The following is a 16,888-nucleotide window of genomic DNA, read 5'->3' as shown; positions in this document are numbered from 1 at the left end:
TGTGTCTGAGCCCTGCAGCACAAGGAAAGGAAATTACTGGTCTGAGCTTGTGCAGCACCTGCAGAGAGCTCAGAGGTCCTGCCTTTGTGTTTCTAATCCTCTCTGTCCTCCCCACAAGAACACTGGCACTAGCAGGAAGCTGCAGACAGGAGTTTAATTTTCAATTTGTTTAAGGATCACATAATCCTGAGGGCACAGGGGAAACAACAACGCCATCAATATAAACTAACAAGCTAATCTTCAAACTGAGTTTGCATTGTAATATGAATGGGAGAATCTGAATGCTTTAATTCTGGCATTTAGCTCTGTGTAGGTTTCCTAATTCATTCAGCCTTCCTGTGTTGAGGTGTGGGACCTCCTATTCTTAGAAAGCAAGAACACTGGAAATTCAACATATGGAGAAAATTACTTGGGAATGAATAATTAGAAGTCTCCATGATTTATAGCTTAAAATTTGGTTTCAAAGGGATTTTGCTGTACACTATACATCAATGTAAACATCACTGTCACTGCTGGGGTCCTTCATTTTATTCTTTAATCACTCCTCCCAATTGTCTCTTTTTTTCAAATCAAATGCAAGCTCCAGAGGTTTCTTTGTACATTTTTTCTTTTACTCTCTCAGTACAACTAAGCAAAATACCCCAAAATTTTAAGGAACATTTCCCCCCACCTCGAGTTTTGATGTTGGTGTCCCCTTCCTCTTGGGTTGGTGCATTTGCAGTGAAACTTTTGCAATTATTTCTAAAGCTCACACAGAGAGGAAGAACCAGACCACTGGTGAGTCAGAGAATCTGTTATAGAATCCTATAACAGAGGCCAAAGTTGTTTTTTATAGATAGTTTTAGGGTTCAGACTGCCTGCAGCCACTGCCCGCTTACATCCATCAGCTCTTTCTTCCTTCTGAAAATCCACACAGCAGGAATTAATAGTTCCACACAGCTCTGCTGACAGGTACAATTGTCACAAGAAAGAGAACGAAGTGACAATGTGGAAGAGCTTCTTCCAACAGCTCCTAATTAGCTCTGAAGCAGTTTTCTGTCACTGTAATAATTTGTACAAGAGATATGTGTTGGCACTGCTCACAAACCCAGTACCCACCTTCCTCCCACCCAGCACATTTGGGGACACTGACTGAATTGCCTTGGCTCTCTCCCCCCATTTATTTGTGGCCTCTTATCAGGTTTTATTGAATCCTGCAGATGGGAAAGAACCCCCAAAGCTGTACTGGGTTTATGTAGCAAAGTTTTGGTAGTGGGAGGATACAGGAGTGACTTCTGTGAGAAGCTGCCAGAAGCTTACCCAAAATGGTCAAAAATTCAGTGTTCTAATGGCTGAACACCAGCTCTAGATCTAAAACGTGGTATTTCAAAAAGCATGAGAGATTTATTTTTTAAAATAAAATAAAACATGTTTTTAGGAAAATAAAAATCTTTAAACCTGAATTTTCATAGGAAAGGAAATTTTTTGCCTTATTCTGCCTAGCTGTCTGTAGAGTATCTTGTCCATCAATGAATGGTTCTTCAGAGCACTCTCTCTGAAGGGACTGAAGTGTGTCCATAGTTATGACAAAGGCATTTTAATCTGTTTTATTTTATAACCTGGTAGTGACATCCTGGGACCCTGCTGGCACACACAGAAACTGAGGAATGTCATGCTTGTGCCATTTGTTCACACATTGCTGGGATGAGTTGGGGAGGATTAGTCTTACCCTTTGCATAAAGCACTTATCAATGAAGGTTCATCATGTGAAACCGGTCCTTGGCCAAGAGTGGAGCGTTTTATTCTTCATTTGACTGCTTCTTAGAAGATTAGGGTTTTATACCAACATCAGCAAAGGAAGTGTGTGCACATTGAGTGTCTGGTATGTTTTTGTGTGGCACTGAGTTCTGTAAGCATCTGCCCTGCGCCCAGAGACCCAGGTTCATGTTACTGCTCCAAAAATCCGTAGTTATTCTTTCAAAAGGGACAAAACTTAAAAGAACCACACCACAATAAAGTTATTATTCTAGAGGTAAAAGACTGAAATGAGTGTCCCCAGATTGGAAAGATGAGAGTTAACCTTTGTCTTCTTCATATCCAGTAATTATCTCCATCGACAGCTTTCTAACAATCCTCGAGGCATGTTTCTAGGACCAAAAATGCCATTCTGCTGTTGAGAAAGCTGTTGTGGGACTAATTGACCTTTTCACATTGAAAATATTTCGCTGGAAAACCCTCACCTAACCCTCCACTCAACTTCTTTATCTGCTCCTTCTTGTTTACCAAGCCCTTTGATATCACTCGGCTGAAGCTAAAAGTGGACTCGGTGCCCTCCTAGGAATTCAAGCCACCACTACAACTGTACCACGGCGAGTCTTGTGCACAGGGAGGGGAGCTGCTGTGCTGGCACACCCTGCAGGTACCTGTGGATCACTCTGGGGGCTCGGGGAGCAAACTGTCCCCAAAGCACACCTTGAGGAGGTGCTTTCTGCAGCGATGCCCCTGCGCGGTCACTCGCTGCCCCGTGCGGTCACTCGCTGCCCCGCAGGGCACTGCCCGCGGCCACAGCAGCTGCCCCTTGGGACAATCATCGTGCTTGGGAGCCAAAAAGCCCTGCCGAGCCTTGCTCCACCTGTCCCTCATGCCGGGTGTATCTTCCGTTCGTTGTCAGCGCTCGTTAAGACCGAGGGCATCTCTGTCTCTCTGGCTTTGCCGTGTCTCCGGTTTCACTGGAGCGGAGTCAAGCGGAGCCGAGTCCACGCAGGGTCTGGAACGGATCAGCAGGTCAGCTGGGAATGCCTGTCAGGCAGCCAGCGCTGCTCCCTCCCTGCTCCCTGCCTTTCTTTGAGGTTCGTAGCTCTTCTGCTTTCTTGTTGCTATTGCCACCCTCCCCACACTCCCCCCCAGCACACACCAAGCCACCCAGACCTTTCCTGGGCACTTTACTTAATCCCCGGGATTCTTTATATAGGAATTAATCGTGTGGTCACAGTGGGAGAGCTGGGAGGGAGGGGGTACATTTATCTCTCCTGCTGAGGTCTAGGGTTGCATTGCCGTGGTTATTGGTGGGAGCAGCGTGCGTGTGTCTGGGGATCTGTGTTTAGTTCTTCGTTTCTTGAACGACGCAGGGGCAGCAGCAAGGCAAGTTGGCAGCTTGGCTTTCGAGCTGCTTTGTGTCTGCTGCTACCAGGAGGGAGTGTGAGTGGGGAGCAGCATGGCAGAACAAGAAGCCAGTGGCTTGCAAGTCCTTCTCTCCACCCTCCAGGTAAGAACAGCTTGAACTAACAAGAGAGGCGCTTGTTTTCCTCTTTAATTCCCCACCAGTGACCCGCTGGGCTGTGCGAGCTGCTGGCTTGGCTCTGAAAGCATCAGCGTGCGGGAGCCCTGCACGCACCCTGGAAAGCCTCTCGGAACAGCAGTGTCACTGCTCGGTGATGAGTGCTGGCAATTACTGCTGGGCATCGCTGCTGGGCATCACTCTGGGCATCACTCTGGGCCCCGTGTGAGGGCAGAGGCTGCCGAGCCCTGCCTGTGTGCAGGGAGGTGTGAGGCACCGCTGCTGCGAGATGAATGGGACCTGACAGCGAGAAAGTTCCTCCTGTCGAATTGTCTGCTCAGGACCCTCAAGCACTCCAGGAGAGGGACAGAAACTCTTTGAGATTGTGAGGTGCTGGTGTTGGGTGTGCTCAGAATGGTCCCAAGGACCAGAGGGAAGTGTCCCAGTCCAGGATCACACCTGACGGACAAGCTTGGCCATGGGATGAAGGAGAAGCATCTCTGGCTGGTTTTCCCACTGCAGGGATGTGTTCCTCCTGGCAGGAGAAGATGCCCAGGTTGTGGCATGAGCTACCCCATGAAATAGGGAGTGTGTTTTGGGAGGGAACCTGTGCTTTTATAAGCCTGGTTGTGTCATGAGGGATGGGTGGGAACTGCTTTGCCAAGGCAAGCTGCTTGTATATAAAGCAGCTTTTACACATTCATGGTGAAATGCCACTTGTGTGCACTCCTCAGGTGCCCTGAGCCCCTGTGTGCAGCTGTGCCAGAGCCCTGAGGGGACAGGAGTTTCATTCTGAGGCAGCAGCATCCTCTGACTGTCACACCTGCCATCAAAGCCTCACTCATTGCAGATGCAGAAAATGAGGGAGAGGGTGTGCAGAAAAGGCTGACCCACCTGGGTGACCCAAGGATTCATGTCCCAGCCCGTGTCTGTGACCAGCTACAAGCATGCAGAGCGGGTTATAAAACCCACTGATAGCAATTGGCTTTGAATCTATAGTTGTGGGGGCTGATCAACCTTGACACATTTATCCAAGCTTATGTAACTATTAACAACTTTTACTTCTCATATCAAACACTGACTTGCCCTCTGTAGCCCCTTATGTCAGTGAGTTCAGGTAAACTGGCATGTTTAAGAAAATTATCCTGCTGTCCTTTTATGTTTTGGCATTGTAACCTGTTTGCCCTATGTTGTTACAATTTATTTAATTCATATTTTGTAGTAGATCAGGTTTGTGCCATATCCAGGCTATAGTCCTCTCCCTCTCTCTTTGGATAATTGACAACTGAGTGCACCTCTGTTTTCTCTTATGTTCTCTAACATAACAGCCCTGGTGTTCACTGCACAATCTGGGAACAGAATTGGATAAGACCCAGACCTAAACTGGTATCTATAGTTTAAACTCACATATGCAGTTCACTGACAAAGCTACACAGAGGTCTAAACTAGAAACAATTAGGAGCATTGCAGGCATGATATTGATAAAACCACAAGGGAGCACAGCATTCATCTCTGGTGCCACAAAATCCCACCTTGGTACAAGGCCTTTATCTCCAAAAATTCTATATTCATTTGGAAGACATCAAAAATCCTTCTTGTTATATCTTCAATTTGATGCAGAGGCTTGAGTGCCGAAGGGCAGAAAGTACGGGGTTGATGACAATTATATGCTATTCTGATTCACCTCTTTCCTCTACCTTCAGCCAAAAAATTACCAGCATAACTTTGTAATACCATTACCTATCTCTGCTAAAAAAATCAGGTGATAAAGAAGACCTTTACTTGACACTGTTGGAAAGTATTGGCCTGGGAAATAATAAGTTTGGTTGATGTTTGCCTTTGCTGATAACATCTCTCCACACTTTGTTATTTTCTACAACAGCTGTCCAAAACAAGGTTGCTTTGTTTTTGTGACCTGCTGGATTGTCAGTGCTGGTTCATATTCTTTTATTGGGCATGAAGAACATATCTGCTGCTTACAGCAGGCTATTCTGCAGGGTATTACTGGGCATTTTCCATTTCTGTTAGCACATAATATTGCTTTGAATGCAGAAAGCTTTCAGATGAAGAATGAGGTAACATTCAGCCAGTGTTTATAAACTCAGAATAAAAACATCCTTTCTCCATCAGTCACTTACACAGGGCTAAATTTCTACTTCCCTTCCAAACAGTGGCATGGATTTTTATTCCCAGTTGGAGGAATGTCCACACCTGAGCTAGAGTCTGTCACCTTCTGCAGAGGGAGGGATCTCCCCCATCTCTTCCTGGCATAGACACTTTCACTCCTGGACTCACAGCCAGGCTTTGGTAAGGGCAGCATCAAGCAGAACGAATCCGGAACACTGTGCACTTTGTAACTGAGCAACTGCTTTAGTCATGGAAAGAAACACACTTTTTTAGTTCTTCAAAACTGTTCCCAGTGCTATGAAGGAGCGTGATCCTCCAAAGACAGCTCAAACCCCTGGAAGTGCAACGTGCTGTGGATGTTCTGCAAAGTGACAAGGTGAATAGGAAAAACTCCTTTCAAAGCGCAGCTGCATTTTGTCACCAAAATGTCACTGCAGGGAAGACGTGACATTTCAGATCTCTAGGTATAAAGTGCTTCACTGCTTACAATGTTCAGCTTCAAAAATGTGAAATTCAGATTTAAGAAAACCCTCTCCCCGTTTCACAGGTTTTGTGTCAGTATGGCAGAGCCACGCTCTGAGGATTTTACTGTCATTTCTCATTTCCTTTCTAACCCTGCTGCCTTCTGCCTTGCTCTCTCTTCTTGACTGTCCCTCTCCAGTGTGATCCTACAATTATCACCCCCCATCCCTCTGGCTTGGATAGAGTTAACTGTGTTCCCATCTCTCACTGCATGACATGGAGCTCCTCAGCCCCGACCCAGCCCTGCTCTGTCTTCCATACACAGACAATGCAGTCCCTCAATCAAGGCTGGGCTGGTTGCCACTCTCACCCTGGTCCCTGGCCACAGCATAGCAGAAGTAAACACCCTCCCCATTTATGGTTTTTGACCAGGCAAAAAGGTCTGACATCCTTTTTTACAGGCAGGCTTCTCAGTGCAAAATCCCAAGAGATTTGGGATTAGATCTCTTGGCTATTTTAATGCCAGGAGGAGGAATCTGGGTGTTAGCTAAAAACAGCTGGTACTTGCTAAGAAGAGTGATAGAAAACTGGAGCCAGCATCTTGCCTTGTGACCCAGACTACTGAATCCCTTGAGACTGTAGGGTATTTTAGTTCCTCCTCCTCGTGGTCCTGGCCTTCATCTCACCCCAGCCTCTGATCATTTAGACAAATAAGAAACATTTTGATTCTTCCCTTTCCTTCTCCCTGCTCTCCTCCTCACTGCCCATGCCTTGGTTACCCCCCATGCTTATTCCATGGCAGGATACATCGTGTTGCCTGAGGAGTCCCAGATTTCCTGTTGGCTCTCAGAGTGGTTTTCACATGTTTCCCAAAGCCACAGTCCCCGTTCACATATTCTGCAAAGCTGGCAGCCCCTGGGGCCGTTGGCAGATCTTTGGCTCAAACTGTGTCTTACTGTGTTGGACTTCACAGGTTCCCAAATGCTATGGTTTGACAGGGAAAAGATGCAAATCTTATGTATCAGTGGTGGATGTTGTTTTTGTACAGGGATTTATCTGTGAGTGGCCACAGTGTCCAGCAGAACAGAACAGGGTCTGCTGTTTGCTAACTTGAAGCTCTCAGCTCTTTGCACTGCCCCTTCCGAGCTGTTGTGCTGGCTGGCTGACAAGGCAGAGCTATTGTTATCCTAAGGACAAGTGGGAAGGTATCTGTGCTGCTCCACTGACAATGAATAGAAATGCATTGTACAAAATGCTTCGGTCTCCTCTGCATCCTTGCACTTACTCTGTCAGCAGAGCTGCTGAGATTCCTGGCTTTGAGAGAAATAGATGCAAAAAATTCCAGGAATTGCTCAGGTAGCAGAATGGCCACTCTTTTGGGTTGGGGATGGAGGAGCTCAAAGTTTGCATCTGTGTTTTTGGGAGGTTTAGTGGAATAGCCTTAGAGGGAACAAAAATCAACTCAAAACCAGATGGTCATTTTTATGTGGTTCATTAACTGAGTTTTACTGAGATTGTTGTACTTAAAGAGTGCAGCAGTGGACTTATTGCTGCTATTCCTTATAAAAACTGTTTTAGCTTCGGAACAGCAGAAGTGCAGTTAGGACAGGGAACCACATGGCTTGCAGAGTTCAAGGAGAAATAGTGAGTGCAACTTTTTCATGTCTCTACTGCCAAATGTCGCTTGTGCTGCATGAGCCAGGTTTTGGCTTTAACCATGGAAGAAAAGGCAAATCCTCCATAAACAATCCTATAGAGGTAGTGCAGGTCCCCACCTCAGCTTTCAGGGCTGCTGATTTTCCTTCTCACCTCCACTGTCCTCTCCTCTCTATCCAAGGAGAACCTGAAGGTAACCCAGAGCCTTTCCCTACAACCTTGGCTCACCACCACAGGGCACTGCTCAGCATCAAAGAAGAAAGGCTAACATCCATACATTAATCCCAAATTCCTGCCAGGCCACAGAAGAAATACTGAGGTTTTTCACTCTTGTGAATCAGTGCAGAGCACAAAAAACCCTCAGAGGAAGCTGTGACAGTTCTTGGACTCTGCTGAAATCCTTCCACCGACTGAGCTGGGACCAGAATTGCTCTCTGTCCCTGGGCTGGCCTCAGCTGTTTCTCTGAGCACACTGCCAGTTCCTCTGCAAATGCCTCCAGATGGGCTATCTAGAATTTTCTGTGGCTGCACTAATGAGAATTCAGGACCTCAGGGTGCAAAATGTGCTCAGAGACTGATGGGAGCAGCAGCAGTGATGGCTGAGCTGAGCACGAGTGTGTCTCTGTCAGAGCCTCAGCAGAACTTTGTGTGTCAGACGAGGAAAGTGGAGTTGTGTTCATCTTCTGCTGTGCCTCATCCTTGTCTAGGATGGGCTGTGCTTTGAGGACAAATGAGTCTGTGTCATGAATGGTTGAGGAGAGCCCTTCTTTCTTTCAGCAGTGCAAATGTGACAGGATAGCCATGTTGCTGGATCAGTTGGGTGCCAGTCTGGAAAAATTGATTATAAACCTCTGCTTCTGAGTTAATCATGTATAACATGGCAAATAATCCCACCATGCCTCACATCAGTGTTTGAGAAACCAGGTGATGAACAGAAGGGGAGAAAAAAAACCCCCGGAGTTCTGGTGACAACACATTAAAAAAAAAAAAAAAAAAAAAAAGAGAGAGAGAGAAACAAATTAATAATTTGTTTTCATGCAGGGCTTGGATTCTGCATAATAAATAATGCACAGAACCACATGCTAAATGATGAGGACAAAATGCTGCATGGGGTGACTTTCCAGGCAATAGGCACTGCTCATCCTGAAGCAGAGGTTTTGTGAAATAAAACAAGTTGTCATGTGGAAATTAAAAAATGCAGTTACTCCAGGGGACCAAATGAAATATCAAGAATGCTTTAAAACTGGTGCTTTTTAGCTGTTGAGGGGCTGACTTTATGCTTATGGCCAAGCTGTTTAACTTAGACTATTTGGATGTAATATAATGGCACATTATACCATGTCATGCAACTCAATATTGTGTATTTTGGTACTGCATTATAGGCACAAACAAATTAATAGAATAAACCACGTTATGGAAGGAGGTATATGGATTTGTTTCAACTACTTATTTTTCACATACAGCGTGCAAATATATTTTAAAACATCTGTTTATGTGTTTGTAAGTTGAGGATAATTACTGGTAGTTATCTAGTCTCTCTAGCTGTTTTGTATGCCTACAGATGTATTTATACATTACATCAATATTTTTACAACAATGGAAAATTTCCACCCTGTCTTTTTCTCAGGTTTTAATAATTTACCTCTTTGAAATATATGAGATGTTTTCATACAGAGGGATGTTTGCCTGAATAGGTCTTGCTAGTATTTCTTTGTGTAGCATAATCTTATTTTCAGTATATTATGCTGCAGTCATTGTGATGGCTTAGACACATTTTTCTGCCCGATGCATTGGTGCAGTCCTCTTGGTTTTATCTGTAATAGGAAAAAGATGTCTGTAGTAGAAAATGTGTTCATGGGCATTTTGAATTAAAGTTTATTATATTATGTTCAGCAAAGTGCACACAAAAAGTTGCTTGTATTGAAAAAACGTAGGGGCTAATAATGGTTGACTCCAGCAGTGTTTACTGGCACCAGCAGAGATCCTACTGATGTGTGTTAAGAGAAAGAAAATAATTTCATACACATACTGGGAGTTTAAGAGATGGGGAGGGATTTTTGTGTTGCTTGGTCTGGGATAGCAGGGTTGGAAATCGCTCCTGGAGTTGTTGTTATTGTAGGCACACTGCCTTTGTGTGATCACTGCTGTTTGTGCCGGGATATACAACACAGCTCACACCATCGTTACTGCTGCAATGAAATCTGGGGGCATTCAGGCCTCTGAAGTGCAGGTGAAAGCCCCTCAGGGCTCCAAGAGCAGTCAGTGGGAATGCAGAGTTTGCTAGCAGCTCCTCATGGAACAGGTTGTGATCCTGGGCAGAGGTGTCCCTGCCCTGTGGGATGGCTAAGAAGCAAGAACATGAATCCAAATCAATAAAATATTTGTAGACATTTTCTGTTATTAAAAATCTGGGTTTATTCCCCTGATTCCTTCATTTTATGAGAAGTTGACCTAAACACAATCTAGGTGGGTTCTTTGGATGGAGATTCGAATCTCCAGAACTGGATAACCTTTTCCTTTTCATACAAGCAAAACAATTTGTCTTACAGTTTTGGGAAGGAAAGTCTAATGCATTGAAGATCATCTGTTAAAATGAGGGAAACTTGGTCATTGTCCTCCAGAGGCTGATGGAGACAGAGCCCATTCACATCCATGACTTAGTATTTCCTTTTGACCTGTGTGTTGTTATGACTTTTGTTTTACTGTTTACCACACCATACAGAAATCGAGATCTCAGAAATCAAGAATTTGTCATTGATTTCATATGGTATCTCCTAGAGAGGACAAAGATAACATAGTAGAGATTCTTCTGCCCACAGGCACTACTGAGCTACAAAAAAGAGAACTAATGTTTTAGACCAACTATTGATTAATAGAATAACATTTGCTTGATAAGAAATTACATGGGCAAAGTTTAATCTCCTTCCCTTTGGGGGTTTAGAGAACAAGGATGAGTTTTTCTTCTCATGGTCTCTTCTTGTAGAAGAACACAGCCTTATTTTCAAAAGGTGGTGTAGGTTGAGGTGGAATTAATGAGAACTGCAAAGCTTTCATGATTCTTATTAGAAAATTGAGTAATTCTGACACAGAAGTCCTGCGGGAGAAATAACTACTCTACCAAAGAAATCTTGGCTTTTTTTCCCCTGCCTTTCAACAAGGGGTGCTTTGAAGCCAAAACATATGGGGTTTTTTCCTGACATGGAAACACCACAGCATTGTGTTTTACTGCAATCAGCTTCTGAGAAGCCTTTTATGCACATTAATTTTTGGTGTAACTTACAGCCAAAGGTTTCCCACTGGGCTTAATGGGAATTTGATCCCTGTAGTAAACTGAGACAAACCCTTCTCCCCATGGCCCATCAGCTCTGTGCCCTCTCTGGTACCTATTCCATTCCTTTCAGAGGAGGGAATGATGCTGTATTGGTGGATAAAGCAGGAGCTCTGGGCTTTATTTCAGAACTGTTACAAACCCCATCAAGCTCATTCAATGCCTGTGCTTTCTGCTTTCTTCATTTGGGCAGCAGATGGAGATAAGGTTCATCTGTCAAGTTAGGGCAAAGGGAATCTTAGCTCACATTGTTTCCCAAATCAAAGGGCGGAACAACTCACTCCCTGAGCAGATGACACTCATGCAGCCTGGGTGACATCAGTGCAGTGCCTGTCAGTGCAGTGCCTGTCATCCTCTGCCATCTTCTGTGGTTTTTATGGGATTCCTGATGAAAGGCCAAAGCAGCAGATTTACAGTGAAGATAAAACTGGCCCTCACATTTTTCAGGATTAACCTGGCAAGCAGAAGATTGACAGGGAGAGAGATAACCCTCCCATAAGCAGTTTACTTGGCATGGTGAATGCCCACCTGTCTCACTTCAAAGGAGGGGAGGAGGGAGAATGGACCACCTGACCTTTGCCTATGATTAAAATGCTGATCTGATGAAGTCAGAGGAACAAACTGAACTGCCTCTTTCAACCCTCAATTCTTCCAGGAATAAACCAGCACCATCCACATGGAGAGAGTTTCTGGAGAGGCTAGGGGAAAGCAGCGTTACTGCCTTGGTTTATCTGACCTTCTCTTTGGGACGATCTTCTGCAATTTGAGCGGCCTCTGGCTCCATGTTAAAGTTTTGCAAGTGGGGGAGAGAGCTGGAGGTGAAAAAAAGAGAAAGAGAATATGTGCCTGGCTCTGTTTTCTTTGACAATTTCTCTTCCCATATGGCTAAGGTCATTTGATCTCCCCACGATGCACAGGGACTTCAAGGGGACAGCTGGATGCAGAGATGCATTAAAACGACTTCTCTTTGAGATGAAAACCATGATTATTAACAGCTTGTTTCAAAAGCTCTCACAGCAGCAGCTGTACCTCACTGACTGAAAACTCTGGAGGGTTTGTGTAAAAGGTCTGCATGGCTGGGTGATCAAACACTTGGAAATCTCCCTGGCTGAGAGTCGCCTGCTATGTCCTACAAAGCCTGTAGAGCACAATAACACCAACAGGTCTCCTTGGGAACATGCTTAAACAAAACGGGACACAACAACAACTTTTTGGGGATCTCTCCCTGCTGGCAATAGATGCAGGCATCAGAGGTGGATTCTGACATAGATCAAATCTCCTGGGTATTCTCTGGAGAATTCACCTTTCTCTGAGAGACCAGCCCACTGTGCCATTGCATGTTCAGCCCATTCTCACGTCAGAGAATCTCAGAAGAGACAGCCCCAGGGGTTTGGTTGGGTGAGCTCCACAGGGGATCCCAGCACAATGTGTAGAGCTGGGTATTTTTGAATATAACTCTTGTGCCATTTCCTGGAGCACAAACACAGACATGGGCTTATTCATGGAGTTAATAAAGTGCCTTTCAGCTTGACTGACCAACACTTGGTTTGCAGGTGCTTCTGAGCTGCTGGATGAAGTAACAAGGGTGGAATAAAGCCCCAAACATGCCTGGTTTTGGCATGGTGACATTGGCTTGCTGCTGTTGGGTGTCTTGCATGGGGTATAGACTGAAGATAAAGGAGATAAAAATCTTTGTTACCTTCTGGATGGAAAATGACATACCCCTATCATGCCTCTTAAAAACTTGGCAACCTCTTCAGAGAAGTGAGGGCTTTGCTGTTGAGAGATTGCTGTTTAAATCTAGATAGATGGGTCTCAGCAATGCAGTTAAACTGAAGTTCTGCTTTATATTACTGGTAATATTACTTTAAATCATTAGAATTTCAAAACACAGTTTGCTATTCATTATGGATGCCGAGTTTCGTTTGTTGTTTGATTTTTCACTTAGACTGGATGGCAAAAATAGGTTCATCATTTTCACTTTCAGGTTCCATCTCTGAAGAAAATAAGCTGTGACTAACAATAGTTATTAGTGGCTTGTCTCTGCTGCCCATACCTCAATCATGGCTATTAAATGTGATTGATTAAAAGCATTTGCATGGCTGTTCCAGAAGGCGCTTTGGAAGTGGGGTAGATTGACACATAAGGACACTTGTCTTGGCAAGAGAAAGGACTGGTGTTTTTCTAAATCAGAGTGTCCCTTATAGTGATCCTCATCTTCAGCCTGTACAAGTTAGTGTCAGAATAACATGCAGCAAGTGGGATTGAAGCTTGGACTGAACTCAGGCAAGAGCCTGGCCAGACTGAGATTAAACTTGGGGATTCTTGGGCTTTATCATGTGTGGCCCAAGCAGGAACGTCCCAGAGAAGGCAAGGATAGCAACACCTTATTATGGTTATTTATTTCCACGTGCACATACTCACATTTGCTATAGCATTCCAAAATCTGTGGTTTCATTAAAAAGCGAGTACATCTGGAAATTTTCCAAGATCCTCCAGACTCGCTTGTACTTTGAGAAATGCCATTGCTTGTAAAAAAAGTTTGTCAACTCCCAAATGTGCTTCATCTTTGAAAGACAGAGTGTTCTCTGGATTGACACCCATCAAATCGCACAAAATAAGAAAGACAGTAGCATGTTTCATGCTGCTTTTTCATCGTTGGTAGGGGAAAATAAAACTAAAATGGAATAGAGAAAACAGATCCCTCCCTATTAAATTTGGGTGGTAGTTGTGTTAAATATCTGTAACAGAGTGGCATTTGAATGAAACATTAATATTTTAAATTAATTCAGTAACAGCAGAAGTAATGTAAAATATAGGAATAAATCCAAGAAAGAGCAATAAACAGTAGGTGCTGGCACGCATATAGAATTCATTGTACAAGAATGGTTAATGCCTTACAAAACTTAATAAGAGAATGTGAAAGGCATATGCTAGGATAATCTTGGCATTAAAATAAAAATAGATTAAAAAGAGCAAAAAAGAGAATAATATAACATTAAATCCAGTCAAAATCTTTAGGTGTCATAGGTAACTTATTGTGAAATAAGAGATAAAACCTGGGAGAATTTATCTGCAGTAGAAATTACAGAAAGAACATTAGAAATATTCAAAAGAAAGTCTAAAAGCCTTTTGCAGAGTATCACGTGTTTTGATTTATCTCAAAGTTTCCTCATTCTTTTAACGCTTCCAATTTGACAGAAGCATTTGAGGGTTATATAATAATGTGTTTTACCACCGTTTCTGCATAATAAAGTAATTGCTCTATTAGAGGCACATTAGGAGAGGAGCAAGTGATAAAAAGGAACTTTGTATTAGGAGGAGCTTCTGCACAAGGACAAGCTTTTCTTTGAGAACAGTCAGAGAACTTAGGCATGAAAAAAGAGAGAAAAAAAGGAGTTTACTTTGCCAACAGTGTCCAAGATATTGCAGTCTGTCAGGGCACAATTCCTGCAGATATCTGGGTGTGAATTATTTTATTGCAGTGACACACCAATAACGTGGCACTGAGATGAACAGCCTTGCTCTGAAGTTAGGGGAAACACCTTTGAGTCTTTTTGACACAGCAGGTAAAACGTCCTTTGGAAAAAGATCAGGTCATGGTCTGTGTGCTTGCTAATTCCTGTATGGATTAATTAAATGTAGTATCCTCCTCATCCCTTGGCACAAGGATGAATCCCTTTTTCATCAGCAAGGATGAATCCCAAGCTCTGGAACCTGCTGGTGGGAAGCAGATCTTTCTTCCAATCTGGCATCAGTACTCCTTGCAGGGATAGATTTTCCTGCTGCACTTACTTCTGGGAAGTTGGGAGGACAAGACTGATCTCAGGGAAGGAAAATTTTGAACTCTTCACAAATAGGTGAAAGTGTGTGATTAAGGGCCACAGGACTTCTGTGCACATAGTGTTTCTGCTTCATTTTGTTGTAATAGCTATCCTGACCCTGCTAGGTATTGACTAAGTGAATTTCCCACCACAGGGTGATATTTCCCACCAGGAAAATATGAAACAATCTGATTTTGATGAGGGATGCTATTGGGCAGGTGTTAGCTAATATTTGTGAAGAAGTCTGTGATCCTCTGATGCAAGGTGTTATGTTGGTGCAATTTATTGCATTAAATTTTGTAAGATTCCTTGGCACAGATGGTTTTCACCATGTTATTCACCAAGTTGTTTTGGCTAGACATCAGCTTAAGCCAAGCTGTTTAATCTCAACACCTTCAATGTTTTGAAGGCATGAGGATGTAAGTTTGGAATTTTCCCATCTCTGCCTTGAAGCAGTTCCGTCCTGCTGAGTGTAGCCTGTATCCTTTGAGAAGAAGTCCTGAAGCTCAGTGAATAGGAGCAAAGCCCTGTCCATCTGCATGTCTGAGGTTGGCTTTGAGGCTCTAGTCCTGCTCACCTGGATGAGCTGCCACCCTCTGTGAAGGGTTGGAATCACAGCACCCAGCTGTGAGCTGATGAGTTACTGAAAAAGATGCTGCGGGTTATCACACCCGAGTGCAAATAAAGGTGAGAAAAACCCAGACTTTCAGGTCATTGAAAGCCATGAAAAAAGCCACCCAGCTGATTGCAGCAGGTCAGAGGGAAGGACATTTTTAATGAATCTTTGCTATATTTTCTGATATAAACTGCTTTGGACTTGGCGCTGTGTGAAGCATCAGTGGGAAAAGAAATGTCTGGCGCTTGGCTCAGTGGGGTGCTTGCCACAGGGGTGGCCAGGGCCAGCAAGAGGGACTTGTCTGCAAGGCTTGGGAACAGGAGCAAGAAGTTGCCGTGCCACGTGTCCTGTCCCTGGGGGCCCCTTGGCTGCCCCGGGTACAGTTTGAGGGCTACGTGATCCCCCACAGCTGCGGACGCCTTTCTCCCAGGATTAAAGAGGTCACTTAGGACACTCCCAGAGCAGCAAGGTCCTCCTCTCTGAGGCTTTAAATAGCCCCTTTTCCTTCCATGTCTCCTCTGAGTTTCCTGGCTTGCCCAGGCCTATCTGACTCCTCAGAAGAGGAAATCCAGATTTGGACAAAGAAAGGTGCGTACTGTTTACCACAGAGGATGGTGACTCCTGTGGTGATGCTGAGGATGTTTGGATGGTTATTTTGGTAGCTTGACCATAATTTCTTGGGACCTTTCTTAATGGTAGTATTGTTAAGAAGGTGCTCCACTTATGCCAAAATTCAGGCCATAATCACTTTAATTGGAATCCTCCCTTACTCATATTTCAGAGGACTCTGACCCCTTTTTTCCCCCCTCAGAAATAATGATTTTTTCCCCCCTTAAACCTCCACCTAACAAATATTGTGCACCTTCCAACACGAAGAAATCATGGAAATCATGCTTAGCTGGCTGAATATTGAGGCTGAGGATGGGATCATACAGACAAGAAACTCTCCAGGGTATTTTGCTCTCTTATTTAAGTGTGAATTTTTAGCTCCTCTTAAATTAGAAAAAGCAATTTACTCTGACAAAGCACAGAACATAAGGCACCAAACCTGGCTTCACAGTTATTGTAAGGGTGGATAGTCAGCTGTGGGAAGGAGATATCCAGCTGGCAAATCCATAATGCCAGCAGTGAGTGGCTGTGCCCAGCAGTTTGGGCTGGTGGGCACCTCTGCCTTACTGGCAGAGGACTCTCTGATTTAAGCATTAAGAGAGTAATTAGAACCAATATTTTCTAGAGGTCTCAGGAGACAGTGAGAACTAATGCTGCTCAACCTCTAACCTGCTCTTGATTTTAGCCAGTATTAATTTTGCACCAGAATTTCTCTTCAATAGGCTTCAAGTGCAGGGAGTGAGAAATCTGACTTGCAGATGAAAGTCTCATTACACAGGCAGTTGGGCTGCTGACTGCTATTTGTGTGAGCAAATTTATTAAGGGAAGGAGAAGAGAGGAGGATATATTTTGGACAGGTCAAACCCTGCTTCCGTATTTAGAAACAGGCTATTTTAAAACAAACAAACAAATAAACAAACAAACCCTGGAACTGGATATCCTATTCCTTAGTGTCACTAAAAAAGGCTCAAACAGATCTGGAAGTTTTTTAGCTCAGTGCAGCAGTACAT

At 44.0% G+C, this 16,888-nt stretch overlaps 1 protein-coding gene across 4 annotated transcripts in view; it reads left to right on the top strand.

Moving 5' to 3' along the window:
• Positions 1–2,549: 2,549 nt before the first annotated feature.
• The window catches only part of AGBL1 (AGBL carboxypeptidase 1), a 367,447-nt gene continuing 353,108 nt past the window's right edge, over positions 2,550–16,888 (top strand). For 3 of the 4 annotated variants that reach the window (XM_033070851.1, XM_033070848.2, XM_033070847.2), the window contains exon 1: positions 2,550–2,828. In XM_033070851.1, the coding sequence (XP_032926742.1) occupies positions 2,775–2,828 (54 nt within the window). In that variant the 5' untranslated portion in view covers positions 2,550–2,774. Of the gene's footprint in view, positions 2,829–3,107; positions 3,245–16,888 lie in introns of all 4 variants that reach the window. The other variant, XM_033070850.2, reaches the window with a different exon arrangement.

The sequence above is a fragment of the Catharus ustulatus genome, chromosome 12, assembly GCF_009819885.2.
Source record: "Catharus ustulatus isolate bCatUst1 chromosome 12, bCatUst1.pri.v2, whole genome shotgun sequence".
Classification (NCBI taxonomy): domain Eukaryota; kingdom Metazoa; phylum Chordata; class Aves; order Passeriformes; family Turdidae; genus Catharus; species Catharus ustulatus.
Note: the sequence above shows the minus strand (reverse complement) of the source record. Positions and strands in the feature narration are given on the sequence as shown.